This window comes from Fusarium coffeatum (assembly GCF_003316985.1).
Source record: "Fusarium coffeatum strain FIESC_28 chromosome Unknown BRIP53273_contig_84, whole genome shotgun sequence".
NCBI classification, from domain to species: Eukaryota; Fungi; Ascomycota; class Sordariomycetes; order Hypocreales; family Nectriaceae; genus Fusarium; species Fusarium coffeatum.
The window spans coordinates 79,063-97,806 of NW_022157880.1; the positions used below are offsets into that span (position 1 = coordinate 79,063).

The 18,744-nt window shown below is 49.8% G+C and overlaps 5 protein-coding genes across 5 annotated transcripts; all 5 read left to right on the forward strand.

The window, feature by feature from the left end:
- Positions 1-987: 987 nt before the first annotated feature.
- FIESC28_04066 (uncharacterized protein) lies at positions 988-4,558 on the forward strand (the record flags this gene model as incomplete). Its single annotated transcript, XM_031158213.1, has 3 exons — positions 988-1,121; positions 1,174-1,382; positions 1,605-4,558. The coding sequence occupies 3 exons, from the start codon at positions 988-990 to the stop codon at positions 4,556-4,558; spliced, it is 3,297 nt and encodes a 1,098-aa protein (XP_031017662.1).
- Positions 4,559-5,690: 1,132 nt separating this feature from the next.
- Positions 5,691-7,486, forward strand: FIESC28_04067 (uncharacterized protein; the record flags this gene model as incomplete). The annotated part of the gene is made up of 2 exons (XM_031158214.1): positions 5,691-7,301; positions 7,364-7,486. 2 exons carry the CDS (start codon positions 5,691-5,693, stop codon positions 7,484-7,486), a joined length of 1,734 nt encoding a protein of 577 aa, XP_031017663.1.
- A 2,423-nt stretch (positions 7,487-9,909) lies between these two features.
- FIESC28_04068 (uncharacterized protein) lies at positions 9,910-10,221 on the forward strand (the record flags this gene model as incomplete). Its single annotated transcript, XM_031158215.1, has 1 exon — positions 9,910-10,221. One exon carries the CDS (start codon positions 9,910-9,912, stop codon positions 10,219-10,221), a length of 312 nt encoding a protein of 103 aa, XP_031017664.1.
- Positions 10,222-10,362: 141 nt separating this feature from the next.
- On the forward strand, positions 10,363-11,979 carry FIESC28_04069 (uncharacterized protein; the record flags this gene model as incomplete). Its single annotated transcript, XM_031158216.1, has 1 exon — positions 10,363-11,979. One exon carries the CDS (start codon positions 10,363-10,365, stop codon positions 11,977-11,979), a length of 1,617 nt encoding a protein of 538 aa, XP_031017665.1.
- Positions 11,980-13,201: 1,222 nt separating this feature from the next.
- FIESC28_04070 (uncharacterized protein) lies at positions 13,202-15,711 on the forward strand (the record flags this gene model as incomplete). The annotated part of the gene is made up of 5 exons (XM_031158217.1): positions 13,202-13,878; positions 13,929-14,255; positions 14,305-14,431; positions 14,993-15,394; positions 15,451-15,711. The coding sequence occupies 5 exons, from the start codon at positions 13,202-13,204 to the stop codon at positions 15,709-15,711; spliced, it is 1,794 nt and encodes a 597-aa protein (XP_031017666.1).
- Between the last annotated feature and the right edge of the window lie 3,033 nt (positions 15,712-18,744).

The following is an 18,744-nucleotide window of genomic DNA, read 5'->3' on the forward strand; positions in this document are numbered from 1 at the left end:
AACTGTCCGTGGCAGGAGCCATCTGTGCTGAGAAAGTTCTCTGGATGGAAAGTTCTGAGCTGTTAAGACTAAACGCGAATTTTGGACATTACATACAAACAAGGACACCATCAATGAGACGGCGAGACAATCCTGACATAGCCTCATCTATCAGATTGATCTGCCAAGACCGAAAGCGAATTTTGGACATCACATATCAACTAGACCGAGAGATGATCCTGGCACGGCCTCGTCAATCAGATTGACATCCCAGCGTCAAACGCGAATTTTGGACATTGCACTCAAAAGCGGCATCAAAACATGCGATGGAACGGAGGCATCAGCCCTAGATACTTGGCTGCGCACGGCCTCGATTGACCCAATCAGTTATGCATGGTTCAAACGCGAATTTTGGACCTTCTGCAGTAATCGCGCCATGGCGGTACAGAACAGACATGCTGGGAAGGCTGGTACCGATGACATCTCAGCTGCTATACACCACATCGATTCCCGAAATTCACGGCAATAAGTAAAACACGAATTCTGGCCACCAATCACGATCTTGCTACGCTTGGGCAGCTGCCAACACCAACACTGGGCTGCATAACGCGCGCCAAGGCAAGACAGCAAATAGGGGGCGGTAGCTGCGCTGAGTGGCTTCACATGACGAAACACGAATTTTGGAACCGGTGCTTAAGAATACGGTCTGACGGCCAACGCCAGATTAGACGTTGACACGCAAGACTGCATACCACCACTGCAAGGGACTTATAACCTTGCCTTAAGTAGTCACAAGTCACAAAGAACTATATAGTTCGCCATTTTTGCCTTCTTCTGCATCGGGTTGACTCGAGCAAGTCGAATACGAATGATGTATAGGCTGGACTTGCAATCACAACGCGGTATTCTGCTACACCACATTCGGAAAACTCCAGAAGCCAAATCAATGGTTCAGTCCATAGAAGAGATTCCCGATATCAAGGCCATAATAGTACTCACAGCCTGACTATGCCGCAAGCACCAAGAGTCTCTAAAGCCGAGTGGGAGGCTCACAGAGCTCTCATAACGGACCTTTACATCAACCAAAACAGAACGTTGGACGAAGTCATAGAATATATGGCGGCGCTCGGGTTTTGTCCCTCGTAAGTAAAGATCACTCGCGCTGTGCGGCTTTCAGGCTAACAGCTACATAAGGAGACCTCAATGGATAAGAAAAATAAATGTCAACTGGAAATTGCGGAAGAACAGCACCAAAGAGGAATGGCAGCACGCGAGCTCTCTTTTATCTAAGCGCAAAGAGAATGGCAAGGACACTGACTTGATTATGAATGGAAAGATCGTGTCAAGCAAGAAGAGAATGAAGGAATTGAAAAGATACTCAACATTGCAGACAGACCAAATTTGTAAGTGACCAAACCAAAAACAACCTATTAAAATAGATCACTGACTATACCCAAGCACAGGACTCAAGTCAATTCCATGCAGTGGGTGTTAGCACACCACCAGCTTCCTGTCAAACAGAGGTATCATATGGGAATCTACCGTTCTTACATAGACGAAATATCATAAGGAACTTCAGTATGCCTATTTATTCATATGTTACAGCGCTTCGCTAACTTGGCCAGTGAATCGTGGCAACGCAAGGAAACTTCAGACCTCCAGAACGTCTCATGCCTCGTTACAACAGCATGATCCGAAACTGCTACTAAATGAAGACAATGCTTGCAGCTCCATCTTAAACTACGTACCAAAGAGCGTATCCGTCCCAGACGTGGTTTCCAGAACCATAGAGACCGTCGATGAGATGTTCCCGATGCTGAGTGACCACCATGCCAAGGAAAAGTCACAGTGGCCGATCTGGATCCAAGTGTTCCAAGCCTTGTTACTAATATCAACAAACAATATTTGGCATAAAATTGAGACAAGCTTTACTTTCTTGGACTCCTTTGTGGACCTTGTGCTTCCCAAAGGCTATCGTGGAGGCCTAGAAACATTGCTCATTGAAACAAAGGAGATACATGGCGAACTTGCTACGCATCTGCTTTTCAGTGTCCTCAAGTTCGATTCGCCCGAAAGTAGTAAATTAATGCGCTTCCTACTTCGCAGTGGTGTCAGCCCGAATAGCACTCATCCTAAGTCATCCTTCGGTTCGCGTTGGTGGACTGCTCTTCACGAAGCTGTCTATCAGAACAGTCAAGAGTCTGTCAAGATTCTCATTGAATTTGGCGCGAATCCTCATCCAGACTCAAATACAACCTCGTATAGGTCTCATCTCGATATGGCACCAGAGCATCTACGGGATTATTCAATCATGCATCTCCCGAGTGCAGTGGACAACGGCATTAGATCTAACGACCACGATCATAGCTACGGGGTCCCTCCGCTATTTTTGGCTTTGCGCAATGGGTCGCTTCACTGTGCTGCAGTGCTTTTGGATGCTGGAGCCGACCCGAACTACTGTCATCCTTTACTATTTACTGCACTACACTGCGCCATTGGCATGGCCAATCTAGGCATGGTGAGACTACTCATCAAGGCTGGGGCTCTTCCGAACATCCGGCCCTTGGAAAGGTTGACCACTCCCTTACCGAGTGTCGCGAAGTTACAAAAGAAGACTGTTCTCAGTCCGCTTCAAGCTGCAGTCCGGTCCAAGAGCCTGCCAATCGTTGAGTATCTGTTATACTCTGGTGCGAGACCCGAAATGGCGAGAGACTTAAAGAAGTGTCGGAACTACAAGCCTTATTACGCTAATTCAGTCGAAACTGGCCTCCAAATAGCGGCATCGGCTGGTGATCTCGAAATGATGTGTCTCCTATTAACATCAGACGCGAATCCCAACTTCCGTCACCGCGATACCCCCACCGCGCTACAAATTGTGTGCGGTTCACCGTCAATGTCTCCTCTAGAGAGGTACAATGCCACCTTGATGCTTCTCCAACACGGAGCAGATATCAACGCTTCACCTGTACCTAGAGGAGGTAGAACGGCATTGCAGGCTGCAGTCGAGGCGGATGACTACCGTGTGGCTGAGGTTTTGCTCCACGAAGGGGCAGACCCCAACGCGCCGGCGATGGAAGCTGTTATCAAATGTGGCTCACAAGCGCTCAATCGCCTTTTGATTGAGAAGGTGAACCACGAAGTCGCTCTTGATTCAAGGGACGAAGAGACATACCTGACAAGGGACTTGGAACTGGCGGTCTCTGCTGGAAATATCGCTCTACTGAAGAGTATCTTCACACGCGGCGACGACCGAAACTTCTCTGTATCTGTCGAAGATGCTGAACGGGCTGTCAAAGCAGCTATCGTGAAAGGGTCTTTGTCTCTGGTACAGGAGCTCTTGACCATATGTCCCCAAATCGATAGCTCTTGGGTCCTAAGTGAGACTGTCTGGCAGGAGAAATCCGAAATACTGGAGTGGATTCTGAGTTGGTTGCCATGCCAAATGCTAAATACAACACAGCCATCTCCTCTATGGATAGCTCTTCATCAGCGAAATAGCTCCCTGGTGAGGCGCCTCCTGCTGGCTGGCGCCGACCCCAACTATAGGTCTTGTCACATTTGTCGACCGAAACTATCAGGTGCAGCTGACTGCCCTAAGTATATGAGTAGGGAACTTGAATCACCGATTGAACAGGCCATCTCCCCCGGCCATGGCCCCTCGGAAGAAGATACAGAGACGATCCAGATGCTCGTGTCTCACGGTGCCGATATCAATTGCCGTATGGGACATATCTATTCCTCCGTTATGTCAGGTGACACCCCGCTGCTGTTCGCAGTGAAGCAAGGGAAATACAAAATAGCAGAACTTCTCCTTCACAAAGGGGCCGAACCAAATGCTGTGGACATTCAGACGGGTCAAACCTCTATCATCTACGCATCGCGGGCCGCCAACTATGGTCTAGTCAGACTACTAATTGAGAACGGCGCTGATGTCAAGAATCCGTCCTCCTGGGGTACTCCGATACAGGCTCTTACAGACCATAGAATATATGTCGCTCCAGAAGTAATCAGGAACTTGGCAAGGATATGCCGTTTGTTACTCGACTCAGGTGCCGATGTCAACGCCAATACAACGATTGACTGTTCAATGACGGCTTTGCAAACAGCAATTGTTCGTGGCATACAAGAGTTGATAGAAATATTTCTTAGGGAAGGTGCCAATATAGACGCACCAGCTTTTAGGAATGGAGGAAGAACAGCTTTGCAAGCAGCAGCTAGTACTGTAAACTTCAAGCTAGTCAAGCGACTGGTCGAGATGGGGGCCGACATCAATGCTCCACCGGCCAAGGAAGGGGGAGCGACTACCTTACAGTATGCTGCTATGTCAGGGCATGTTAACATGGCAATCTTTCTCCTGGAGCATGGGGCATCTGTCAATGCCCAAGGATCCTTACTAGCGGGAGTTACGGCCCTCCAAGGCGCATCTGAATACGGGAGACTAGATATGGTTCATTTGTTAGTGGAGAATGATCAGGATCCCGATACGATAGAAGAGCGATGTCGGGATGCCGCAAACATTTCTGAAAAGAAAGGCTTTACACAAACTGCCGAGTTTTTGAGAGGGTACAAACGACCATGATTAGTTGGGATATTCATAACTATGGACGTATTGACCAAGAAGACGAAGGAATTGGGCAAGCCACAAGCCGACAAGCGCAAGAGAGGAATACCTTGGCTCGCTGCTGGCAATCGAGTGAGCTGACGGGAATAGGTTCAACTTGAGATTGAAAGATCTATCAGGAAAGCGGAGGAAAATGTGGAAAAAGGGGGTCAAGTTGAAAATTATAGATTCATGCTGAAAACCAAGTATGCTTGCTTTCGTTCAGGAGTTGACAGTATGATATTGAAAGTTTAGAGGACAGGTTATCATTACTTGGAGACTACGGTATAGCTTTACTGTGCCCAACGTGTTGGTAGGGAACGTCCGTATCTCGTTTGACTCTGATTGTGTATGTCCCTCAGGCACATGTGATGGTTGGACCTTTCTTGGTCTGCCTCACTTTCGTTTTCGCTGACCTTGGTCCATTGTTGTCGGTATCTATAGATATTTGAATGACCAAAGAGTAGTAGTCGGTAATATAAGAGCTCTTTGTCGACACTGAATCCTCTAGGAAAGAATGTTAAAGCCGCGAAGGAAAATGGCGCCGCCTCCCAATGTTTGCAACTTACAGTTAGTTCTTTCGGGTCGAGTCAATGGAATTAGTAGAACTGCCAGATGCCTTTGATGGTCATGCAGCGCTGGTGTTTGCCTTGTAAAGGAGTTACTTTGTCATTTGGAATGCCCATGAGACCCTGATGTTGCGATCCCACTCACCAGAAATGGCATGGGAAGGTCTCAAGACTGGGCTACATTACGATCCCACCAGTCCATACTAAAGCAGCGGTGGTATTTCACATCAAGATAGGGGGCCGGCGGTTCCGACAGATGGATTAAAAAGCGAGTCGATGAAACACTCACGCTTTTATGCAGATACAAGTTGATGGTGGATAGCCAAAGGCGCTATTCCGATAGCCATTGAGACGAGTCCCGAATGAGTTGACCGACCGTCCTGACTCTATGAACAGGTGCCTGATATTGATCCAGTGTTAAGGCATTCACCACCCTCAGCACCCTTACTGCCCCCCACTTTCCGCTGCCTGCTGAAATTGCAACTCAGCAACAACAACAACACCGGCACCATCTTTGATTTCTTTACGACAAAAAAGCCAAGATGGAGGAAGCTGGTGTGCAAAAGCGCAAGCGCGGAAGGCCGCGGAAGAATGAGGCGACGGCGCCTGCCCGTCGGGGGCGTGGTAGACCTCCCAAGAAGCAGAGGTCGGAGGCCATCACGGTGGAGGACAGTGGTTCCGAATGGGGAGATGGTGATGAGGAATCGCCTCCAAGGGAATCACCGGTGCATACGGGTCTTGTTATTCTACCAAACAGGGCTCAAAATGTGCTGGATGTCCGAGAGGGAGGGGAGGAACCAGGTTCAGGAGGGATGGAGGCCGGTCCGACAGGTGAAAGTTCGCTTCGAGCAGAGGTGAATGTGCCTAGGAGCCGTGGAAGGCCAAGAAAGACGTCTCATAACGCACCGCCTGTTCAACGTCAAGAGCAGGAAGAGGATACCGAAGAGACTGAGGGTGCTCCGTCAGGGGTGCCAAGAGCAGATCATGGAGGGTCTCCCATCTTCGAAACGACTGCTCGTCGTAGACGTGGCCGACCAAGGAAGGTTGTTGAAGATGAAGCTGGAGGAAGACATCGGCCCAGAACCAGGAACTCCACAAGAGTTCAACGGCAGGATATGGAGGCCGAGGTTGTTGAAGCCGACGACTACGAGCCCAGCGATTCAGATGGGTTTAGACGTCAACAGCAGGCTGGGGAATCGTGGGAGCCAGAAGGGAGAAATGAGGCGGCTATCCTTGTGGAGTTGAGGGAGGGGTACTCGCAGCGTGTGGAATATGCGCGGAAGCGAAACAGAGCCAGACCTCCGGTCACCAGGAAACGCATTGATGCACCAGGCTCTGGTTTCTACAAGTCCGGAGCTCAAGATTCTGGATTCTGGTCTGAGGATGATGAGGAACAGCTGCGCAAGACGTGGTTGGAGCGGCCGGAATTGACAGCGCTGGGACTTCTATCCAACTATGGCTCCCATCAAACGAACGTATTCAAAGCGAGCTTTGAACTGTTCAAGATCGACCCTTTGAGCCTATTATCGCTATTTCGGCAATGTCAATATGACAACGGTGAGATGGGTTCGATCATGCATCGAGGTTCACGTGTGGCCAATCCAATATGGTCGCATAGCTTCTGTGACAAGCTCCTCCTGATCATGGTACATCCGATCTTTAGGCTCCGGGGCGCCTTTCGTCTTATTCCCCTCACAGTTTGCTGGGCTTCAATGCTCCGGCGGCACAGCCGCGCCAGCTTTGATCTCGAGGAGGTCAAGTATCTGGATCACGCAGGCTGTCCCAATCTGGGGCGTTTGGACGACGGTGTACCAAGAACGAGGCTGGTGGAGAGGTTCAAATCTGGTCAGGCCAGGCGACGTGAGGCCGGACTGTTCCAGAGCAACTTTGCGGAGCTTTTCCTGGCAGTTCACAACGTGGTGGGCAATATGGACCAGGATGAGAGATTCGACAGGCTGGAAGTCAGAACCTCGGATCTCACCGACGTCATCAAGGCCTTGGACAGTCTAAGCCCAATGGCAATGGCCCCGACCTGTGAGGCCCAGCTTCAGACGTGGCGTGCGGGCCGCGTTGGGCGAGGCTATCCAGCAGGGCTCGATGAACTCGAGGAGGCATATGAGGTGGCCTGGAAGGATATGTTCCGAAAGGCCAGGGTACAGGAGAGGGAGGATCGTGCCGATGAAAACAGGCTCAGTAACGCTGGGTCAATCCCCAGGGGCATGTCAACATCTCAGATGGTATCCCATCTACTGAGACCCAGGATTCACCTTTCCAAGACCCAGTCCAGGACGCCGCAGCGACGGAAGACGCTGAGCCCCCCATCAACAGTCAGGATTAAGATTCTGGGGAAGGGTTTGATGATGGGAATGCTCCTGTTATTGGAGACCATGGGGCGTCGCCTTCCGAAGAGTCGATCTCAAGGAGCGGCGCGGGCGACCGGGAAGGCCACCACCAAGAGCATGGGGTAACATGGAGCTTTGGACCAAATGGATGGGAAGCCACAACTGATGGCTCAGAAGCCGCATGGTTAGATTTGGGGCGCCAGCTCGCGGATTGGTCTCGCTCCTTGACCGGAGGTCGATATATCTCCGCCACTCCCAACAGAATGCAGCCCGGAGCCACAGAGCCCATTGCTGTGACGCAGCGGGTAGAGTTTCGAGACGGAATAGGGACGCTAGCAGATATCAGGCAATACTACTAGTGAGAATATGGCTCGCTGGACTGCCATACATCGGCAAGGAGCTCGAGGATGCTTCAAAATAGGTGTCAGAAGGGACGGTTCAGTCCTCGTGGCCAGAGGACCAAGATGGTCGTAGACTCATGCCAAGTCAACGGCTTGACGGTGGAGATTGAAAGGGGCAACATTACGCCCGGATGGGCGCAGAGGAATGCCGCCCCGCTGTCAAATAAGTTTGAGGATTCGCCATATCACCGGGGTTTCCCAGCTCTCACTTGAGGCTATGGAGATTGTCACTGATGAGAATCTTGAGCAGGGGCCGACGAACGTAGATCCAATATCATCGGACAGTAAGGAAAGCGGTAGCCGACAGGCTTCATCAGGCGAGGCGAGAAGAGCTGGAGAGGCCCGAGTGTCCCCGACGTCTGAGGAATTGGACCGGGATGGCTGGTAACTACATCTCAAGTAGTTGGGTCACGGCAACTCTGTTGACAAGATTGCCTTAACAGTCGCAGCATGGCACAATCACAGCTTCACCATTGAATAGCACCGATGCAGGTACGCAAGGTGCTGTCTGAGGATATGCGGGTAGCCGATTGAAAGGCGCCTGTCCAGAGATTGCCGACCAGATATGGGAGGCCGAGAGGTGAGATTGTATCAGTATGTCTGGCCAACATCTGATCTAGGCAATGGAAACTTATTGATATTCGCAGGCGCCTCCAAGGTCACGTACCGTTCCGCCCACGACGATTTTAATAATACCCCTCTGGGCCTTTGGTAAGGCCAGGACGAATGTCGAGCTCCTCGACGCCACACATGGTGGTCCGGCCCCCTTTTCCACGAGTTGCGACCGACCAACCGATCGAGACGGGCGATGAGGAGACAACGTGTGGGATGGGACGGATGAAGGATTCAGGGTGGCTGCCACAGGCTGCAAAGAATGAGGGGTTTTGATTCGCTTGCCGGTTTTCCCCTACCTTCGGCCTGATAGGTTCCATCTGTACATATTCTAGCCAGATCGTATAGAGGAACGGTAGTCTGACAATATATGAGCCCTGAAAGCGAGGGGAGTGTTTGTAGACATGGTTCAACGTCTCAGTTCTGCCTTATCAGTATCTACATTGACCTGCCAAGTCCTGAACATAAGTGTCGAGTACACTACTTTAGTAGATACCTTATGATCATACCGTTTGATGTTCGTGCTAGTTCTTGGGTCCCTCTGATTGACAGACACGGCGTCATGCACCAGCCAAGAATATGTAAGTGCACGACTTGAAGTATCAGTGAGCGTATGTTTCGAGGGTCCAGTGTTTTCACGATCACAATTTGAATAGTGATGTGCAGACCTCTCGTAGCGATTGGAGTGGCCAACTCCACTACGTGACTTAAATCTCAGAATGTTGGTCTGGTGATTCAACCATCGTAGAGTAATTCCTGGGTTTTGATATTGCCAGGTCAGTAGTAATGACTTACAACACGTCAATCAAGATGGTCACAGCATAGGTAGTCCTTGGCATCCCCTCAGCACCCCGACATTACGAAGTTTCTGCTTGAATCCTGTACATACTAACACGTATCTACTCTCAACGACTTACTCCATCACTTGACCTTAATTGAGCTCCTTAGACTCATCACACGCTATAGTCCTATCCAGACGATATAGACCTTCTGAAGCATACCTTGAAGGGTTACGCCTGCCTAACGATTTATCTGCAGACAGTTTAACACTTTGAATAATTAAACTATACATTAAATTATATATTAAATTGAATATTTACTTTAAATTATTAGGTATATATCTAAATTTAATAAATATTTAGTTTAAATAATTAATTAATACTTTGTAAAGTTAATTACTATAATATTAAGTTACCTAAGAATAATAGTAACTATAAGGCTGTATTCTAGTACTAAAAGATATCAGGGAAAGAGCGCTATACTCTTAAGGTAAGTGAGCTCAGGTACTTTAAGTGCAGCTATTACATGCTGACAGCATGACGGGGCTGCAGGTCAGAGAATCAACTTATCCTTTACACATGCACTTCCACAACAGCATTCAAAGCAAATCTCTAACTTCGCCCCATATGCACGACTCGTGGAATCCCATCTTGCGCGATGTCGCATCATGGGTCATCAATCCATCACCTCCTGACCAACACAAATTCGGCCATATCAGAGGCCAGTACGCAACCGCGAAGAGTGTCATTGTCCCTCCTCTCCTCCGAAAAGCGCTGAGAGATGCCGGATCGAATGTACCGATTCTCCACGTTACGGCGCAGTTCAAGAAGGCCGAGGTCCTGAAAAGCCGCTCTGGAGAAGATTGCCATGGCATACAGAACGTCGACTACGTTGAAGCTACCGCTATGCTCAAGGACGCCCTTCAACCCTCAGGCTAGCAACTTGAGGCCGCTGGGATACGCAAAGATACGCTGGTCATTCTCGAAGCGGACCCCGATTACTCTGCTGAGTTTGCGTTGGCTCTGATGACGCTCTCTGCTGCCGCAGTGGACGGTTGTCACAACATACGGCTGATGACAATGTCCTGGGAAGGTGTCAGCTGCACAACGTCGAGATTGTTTCACAATCTAGGTCAAATCGAAGAGTTCACACTCCCAGATATCCACGAGAAGCCAATGTACAAATATGGCCGCCACTGTCATGGTTTGGTCGAGTGGCTTCACGATCTCGACCAGAGAATGAAAACAAGGGGAATGAGTCAAGATGCAATTGACTTGCCACATACTGTCTTATCCTTCCAAGTCGCACCTTTCGACTGGCCTGCAGAATGGAACAGCGAGTGGATGAATCAAGAAAGCTTCCAAGAGGCCACAACATCTCTACATGAGGATATTCTCCTACCAGGCACAGGCCAAGTTTCCCAAAAGCGTGTGTTGGAACCGGACGTATATACTCGGGCGCCCAATCTCATCGACGCGCCGGGCTACTTCTATGTGCTTCCTAATAAGAGACGTCGACGTCTTCTTTTGGACGAGCGGGCCGTTGAAGTCGTCGATATCCCGGTTACCTGTTCACAGTCTGATATCGACGAGCAGCTTAGCTGGGTTCACAGGGTTCGAGTTCCAAAAGGTTATGAGAAAATGATAATCGACCCGCCTGAGTCGCCGGGCGAAGGTGAACGTCATCCGCGCATTAGCAACGACCAACTTGGAGGTTTCTTGGCGGCCTTAACAGAATTCACCTCATGGCCTCAATCTTTCTTCGGGCTGCTACCCACTGAAGGTTTTTCATTACGATGGTCACCGTATCGCCAAATGAAACGGAACCTGGAATGTCAATCCCTTATCGAACAGGCCTACAATACTCTTGGGTGGCGCCTGTCTAATTCGGTTGACGAGAAGTTATTCTACAAGATCCTGTCCATTGTGGGCTACGACTATCAGGTCGCTCATTTCGTATGCCTACCTTCGACAAGTGGTCTTGTTGCTGCGGCCAAAGTCCAATTGGCATCTTTGATAGTGTCGCAGAGATCATATCTCGAAGCAATTTACGATTGCCTAACCTTGAAAGAGCAGGGAAGACTAGATTCGACCTATCGTGTGGGTTTGTTTAGGGAGGATGGATTGCACAGCACTCTCACCATGGCGCTGGGTGTCATGAAACTGATGCTCGCTGGGATTGCTGGGCTTGCCTCAAGTGACATGGATACAGACTCCAGTGGCATCGACTTCGGTGACTACGTGGAGCATATCAAATGGGTTCAAGCCAAATGCAAGCTTTTGATTGACGCGTTTATTGACGCCCACGTTCCCATTGTGGACGTGGCGAGCTTCTCTTGTGACGAGCAGCCATTAACCTTGGATCAATACGGCGAAGTTGTGTTCCATCTTGGAAAGGCGTTTTCTTATCAAGCGGCTTATACAGGTTTCGGCTGGGACGGAAAGATTTGTTTCACGGAAAATATGTTCACTTTGCGAAAATATCGATTCTCAAAACCGATTATGGACCTTCATTCATGGGCGCAGTCGGATACTGAGCATCCGTACTACAACGGCATAGTATGTTTCTACACTAGAATAAGATGTGACGATGAAGCATCTCCGCGTACCATTATGGACTTCACATGTCTGCCGACTAGGTTTTACCGTCGATGGAACGAGTATGTCGCGTCAAGGCATGCTTCGAATCTTGTCTAGTACCCGCTTCCTGTATCCAGCCGTATGTCAATAGTCTTTTTTTTTCCCTTATTCAACAGGTAGATATAGCGTTCAAGACCATTACTTCCCTCTCTCAACACAAAATTTTCTGATTAACTATCGCGACCCTTTTGTGTCACCAAGATTTGGTGTTTTATCCACTTCACACCCAAAATATCTCGGCTGTGCGGCTTGAGACATATTGCGCCAAGAATGTTTCTGTAATTGAAAAAGCGATTCGACAAGGGGGCATTGCCCATGATTCCCCGTGGAGTAATTCTTGGATTTACAGTTTGTAAATAAGCGGGACGGACAAATTATGGAATTCGATTTAGTTCAAACCGAGATGTCTAATTAGCGCAGCTGTCAAAGCGATAGACACAGTTATCTGGTCTATGCTCAATTTGGATAAGGCAAGCCGTTTCATGTCCTGTACGGACTACTCTGAGTCTTTATTTCCTATCGAAGACGTCTTGGCCGTTGTTTTTGTGGAGGCGATGGAGAACTCCAGGGTGGGGAGTTGACGATGAAACGTGGGGGTTCTGGGGATACTGCTCGGCATCCCACTTTGACTTACACATGCTTGCTAAGACACGAGATGAAGTTAATAGTGGAGATGATGGAGATTGTATACTCAATGCAGAATGTGAGGCTCTGGTATCCGCCTCGGCGATGATGGGGATTGGAGGAATTTGTTCTGAAACTCCAGGGTAAGATCACGGAATCGGAATTAAACACTGCACGTGCAAGAAAATAGACACAATTCGGTATCCGGAGTCATGCTTTAGTATCAATGACGTTTTATTGTGCTAAACGCTTACCTGGGTAGATGTGGAAGGCACAATTGAGAGCCTCTTTTGATTCGTGGGCAGTTTGGTGGCTTGAATCTGTTGTAACGACAATCCCATCTTATCAATCAGATCAAAGTTTCAAACCAAGTAGCGCTATACGAGGGATATCGTATCCACCTTTCATTCATACAAGGCATGAATATCCACAGCAATATCAAAGACAACTCCATGATGGGGAAAGCCTGGCCAGTTTCGGCGCTGGGTGAAGTCCCTACTTAATTCCGTGACTTCCTCGCTCAATCACGCACCTACCCTTTCAGACTCACCACCATCGTCGCTCCTTCTTCTGACCCAGTCGCTCTTTCTTCATCCTCTAGCCTAGTTGCTACGTCACTCTTTTAAACCTCTGGAAGGTCATACTATACCCAAAAATGCGTGTTTCTACTCTTGTTGCCTCGCTGGCAACTGCCGTTTCGGCCTACGACGACTTCCTGAACGAGCCTGACACTGGATTCCAATCCTATCTCAGCAGCACCAACTGGACTGAGAAGAGCCGCCCTCTTCTCAAGGATATCCGTGGTGTTCCCGATTTCGACTTCGCTGCTCGTCAAAGCCTTACTGATCAGCAATACGCCTTCTATCGCACTGCCGCTGCCGGAGAATGGTCATACCGCAACAACCTGAAGGCTTGGGAGAAGGCCAGAGTCCGACCTCATCAGCTCGCCAGCATCACTGGTCTCAATGAGACTATGGGTGTCAGCATCCTAGGCCACAACTTCAGCGCTCCTTTCTTCATCTCGCCCGCTACCCGTGCTGGCTACGGTGACGAGGAACGCGGTGAGCTCAACTTTGTCGACGCTGCCGCTGACGAGGACATTCTCTACGTTGCAGCTCTTTATGCCACCAAATCTATCGAGGAGATTGGTGCTCAGCGAAAGAAGCGCGGTAACACCATCTTCCAGCAGATCTACACCAACGGAAACCTTTCCGTGACTTGGGATGCCATGAAGCGTGCTGAGGCTCAGGGCGTCAAGGCTTTTGTCTGGACTATCGATGCTCCCGGCACCGCTGTTCGCCATCGCGCTGCTCGCTACGATACTACCAATGCGTATGTACACTCTTTGATCCTTGTGCATCGAACTTCACTGACATGACCAGCAACGCGGCTACCTCTGTCCTCAGCTGGGACCTTCTCGACCAGCTCCGCGAGCACACCAAGCTCCCTATCATCCTCAAGGGCATCACCACCGTCGAGGACGCTCTACGCGCTGTTGAGGCTGGCGCTGACGGTATCTGGCTGTCCAACCACGGTGGCCGCCAGGCCGATTACTCCCCATCTCCTCTAGAGATTGCCTACGAGATCCGTCGCAACGCCCCTGAAGTCTTCAAGAAGACCGAGGTTATTGCCGACAGTGGTGTCCGATACGGTAGCGACGTAATCAAGCTGTTAGCTCTTGGTGTCAAGGCTGTTGGACTTGGTCGACCGTGAGTATCTCGCTTCCGTCGTGACACATTTGATGCTAATGCTTTGCAGTTTCCTCTACTCTAACGTCTACGGTCCTGAGGGTCCTAAGAAGCTCATCCAGATTCTCAAGAACGAGATCCTTACTGATGCTGCTCAGATCGGCATCAATGATCTCCACAACATCCCTTCCAGGGTGGTAAGTAACGCCAGTCTCTGAACATAGAGGTCTTGGACGCTAACAATGCACTACCAGCTGAATACTCGTGCCCTCGAGCGTGATGTTTATCTGATGGATGAGAATTAGAACATCGAACTCGATATATTGAATACTCTTAACACATATATAGACATGAATATACCTAGTCAATGTTCTCTTACAGGCATACCTGTACTGTCCCTCATCGTGCCTCGTTGATATTCCCACTTGCCGTGACCCAGAACAGGGGAATCTTGAATGAACTGGATCCAACTCCGCTCTCATTGATTTATGGGCATTTCACATTGTTTCCCATTCGCCAGCCTCTCCAAGTCCATACAATTGAACACCTAGATCCACTGTCAATTATCAACAGCCCCTCGCAGTGCCAGTGCCTGCCAGTGCCAGAGGGCCAGCACTGATTTCGCGGCAAGTGCTTGCCCCCACCCCACCTTAAGTACACCTCCTGCCTTCTCTTTGCAAAGAATCTTTCTTTCTCTCGCATCACCATTTGCTTTTACTCCCGCACAGAAAAGCAGTACAACATGGTGACATCACAAGAGACAACCCCCCGCGAAGAGCGGCCAGAAAAGCGAGTTCGCTTCGTACTCCCAGATCGAACAAGATCTCGGGAACGCGAGCAACGGGGCCATGACTACCGAGAAAGTCGGTACAGCCACTCGCGAGACGACAGTGAACGACGTCGCTCTCGAGGCCCAGGCCGCGGCTACCGAGAAGTTCGGTATAGCCACAGGGACAGGCGCGAAAGATCATCGCTCCGTTATTCTCGAAGCCGCTCAAGAGACGGCGAGCGACGACGTCGCTCACGCAGCCCGAGCTATGACAGTCCCAGGCGTCATTACCGAGGCTCCCATCATCGATCCAACTCGCCGGATTATGGCCGAGAAAACTCTCATCGACGAGATCAACGACGACCTCGTCGACACGACTCAAACCGCAGTCGTGAGTACCGGGAAGACCGCACCCGAACTAGGGATCGCGGAGAGCCTGCAAACCAGCAAAGCTCAACTCCTGGCGGCCCCGAAGCAACTGGCGACGGACCGCGTCGACGTAACGGCAACCTCTTCCCCGTGCATTCCATCCCCTCGGTTGTGGATGAGATACAACGCACCATACCAGGGCCACAGGTCGACATGGTATGGGGCCCAAGGCCAATCATTCGAGCGATTTATGAGGAATTCAAGGCCAAGAATGGCCTCTGCACAGCGCACATCCTCCCTTCTCGCGATGATGACGAGGGTGACGGGGACGCTTACTGAGCTCTGTAAGTATCCTCATATACGCATCCCTGCTTACTTTCACAGGCACTGGACTCGAAGTCCCAGCCCCAACCACGCGCTTGGGGCTTGATGCCGAAGTCGCCAACCTCTTTGGATGGTAGAGAACCTTACCCCTTCCCACCCCTTCCCAGTCTCACCTGTGGAAGTTGGAGCAAACACATACCTAGTTGGGCAAGTTCCCAACCACATTCAGGTGACCATCGGAAGGCAGAATGCTCTTTCGGCGGTCAGGTCCAAACGCAGGTCAATGGATGAGGTAGTTCAGAAACGATGACCCAAGGAGTCTCGACTGCAAATGTCCCGATGCGCACCGCGCACTTCGACTTCGGGACGATAAGGCCTGCCAAGGCGCTCACTCGACAGTCGAAGCCTATCCAGGCGGTCGTCTGGTACATGAGGCCAATTCGGGCACTCGCTCTGGCGGTGGAAGAAGGGTATGGTCTGGGAAAGGTTACCAGGGCTGCAAAGAAGGAAGGGTTTTGATTCGCGAGCCGGTTTTCCCTAACCTTCGACCTTATGGTCTCCTTTGTTGAACTTGGTTGATGAGATGGTAGATACATGGTGAAATGGAAGAACATTGAGTGGTGTGAACAAACGACCCCGATCTTTTGCAATGTGACTGCTTGAATCTTGTATGCTGACTGTGTTCCAACACCCAATAATTCAATCTTGAACATCGACTTTGTCTCAACATCTAACCAAAATCAACAGCAAGGAACAGCCAAAGCAATAACCCTAAAGTCCCGAACATGAAGGTCTCCTGCAGTATTGGTAGAGTGAAGTGAATGAGATCCCGATCATCGTCCTTTATTTGTCGAGACCCGACTTGGTTGTAAGATCCTCCAGTGTCAACTGAGCATCAGTAGGCATGAGTATCATAGATAACCTCGATCACCTTGATCACTCTCAAATTGAAGACTGTGGGTGGAATTTGGGGCGCTCGCGGTGACTCATTAATGTTATCATCATCACTATCTACGTAGCTTCTATCCTCCATTCCTTTGTTAATCCTGACTCGAGCAAAACTCTGCATGTGATAACCACAAACAATAGGTTCTACTTGCTTGAGTAGACGCAACGAGCGGAGCAGTGGTACTCGTCTCAATCTGCTAAGTCCTCTCAAACAGCTCTTCCGAGTTCCATCCTGTGTGTCATAATCCTTCTCGCATGTGACCACATGAGCCAACAACGTCATTATGTTTTCGAAGCACACTGAGAATGTATCCTTGCTCACGAGTCCAGTTCCATATTGCCGCTTGACTTCCGAAATTGACCAGTCCGAGATGCCGAGCTGTCCGAGGCTTGTTGTTGTACAGCTGCGGCGTATGCTTGCTCAGCGCGAAGCCTGTTCTTGAGGATCACGTATGTCTCCGATTTCCCACCGTCATGGCGGGTGCACTCATCCGGATCCCAAGGAAAGGCAGGAATCTTCTCCTTACGCAAGCAAGTAACTGTAAAGTTAGTTAAGAAACAGAGAGTGCTCAGTAGACAAGTCACTTACAGGACAGTCTCCAGAGAATCTTGCTCACAATGTACTAACCCAAAAGTCTTCCCATTCTATTCAAGCGAAACCGATGGCTATGCCAGTTAGCTATGCAGCAACAAAGGCATGAAAGGTATCAAATTCCGAAGGTGCATGTGTCCTCCTCCAAATTCTCAACACAAAAGCCCTGACCCTAGAACAACCCTATAGCTCCGAATCGCTCGACGAACAAGCAGACGAAGAGAAGCCCGCGTTTGACGTCACGGCCGATCAAGGAGCACGCTGCAGAAGGTTTTGCGCGTTTTAGTCCCATCAGACGATGGTGAGCTCGAGGATGCACAGAGCCCGGCGTGCTTTGAAGAGGATGTCGAGAACCATCATACATCCGATGTCGAACGACTCGAAGATAACAGCGCTGTTGACTCTACTTTGGGCCAGTCTCAAGTTGAAACTGCCAGCCATCTGCAGTCCCCTCCCATCAACATTCTGAACATCATCGACAATAACAGACACCCGAAAGATAGGCCTCCATCCGACGTCCGAACGGGAACCACGTTATATGGGAAAAGGGAGTTTGATGACAACCAAGCCTGACTTACTCCGACGAAAGAAGCCCTGCGCGCGTACTGATGAAGATGATGGCGTTGGAGAGAGAGAAGTTACACACAGTGTGGTCGCCACAACCACCACTGATATTGGTCCAACACTCCAGCGCATGGCCGCCGAGGGCATCGCGCCCAAGAGGTAAATGAGACTCCTGAACACTAGACGGAAAGCTCAAAGTTCGATACACAAAATAAGTCCCCAATGAACTCAAGCCTATCCCATTTCGCCACCGTCTGACCTAACCTTCGCATCGTACAGATTCCCGAAACTCCATCTCAGCTACATCCGACATTAGGCGATACACCCTGACAAAACCCGGGGAGAATGCAATCATGGCATGTTGAACAAGGTCTCACAGACACAAAGACCCTCACAAGCTAACAGAGTCTAGATCGAATCTCTGGGGTATTACGATTGAGTATACCAAGATCTTGGTCTTGCGGACGGTTCAACACGCGTAACATCAACGGACAGCTCATTCCCACCCTCACTACAACTGCTTACCTTGCCATGGAGACGGTCATCTTCCGAAATGATCCGATGAAAGGACAAGTACTCTTCCATCGACGTCGCATTGCAGCGGAAGTGTTCCGTCTTCAGCGCGGTCTTGCCTTGCCGCAAAAGTTGGGGAATGGGGGAAACGCGTGGAGAGTCTTCTCGAAAGCATAAAAGTTCTACTGCATGAAGCGCGTATAGGATCCCATGTTGATGTAAAGAGGCAGGGTCTATGTTTGTGCCCATGTCCCATCAGCCCCTCTTGAGTCTGGGCCTTTGCGGTTATACTTGAGTACCGTTACATTGTGTCTCCGACATTTCCCATCCCTCATTTTCACCATCCCCTATGTTTTGACTGCTGTTTTGAAAGGAAGAATACGGGTCTAGATTGCAAGATGAGTATCGCAGGGAGGATTGTCAGACTTTGT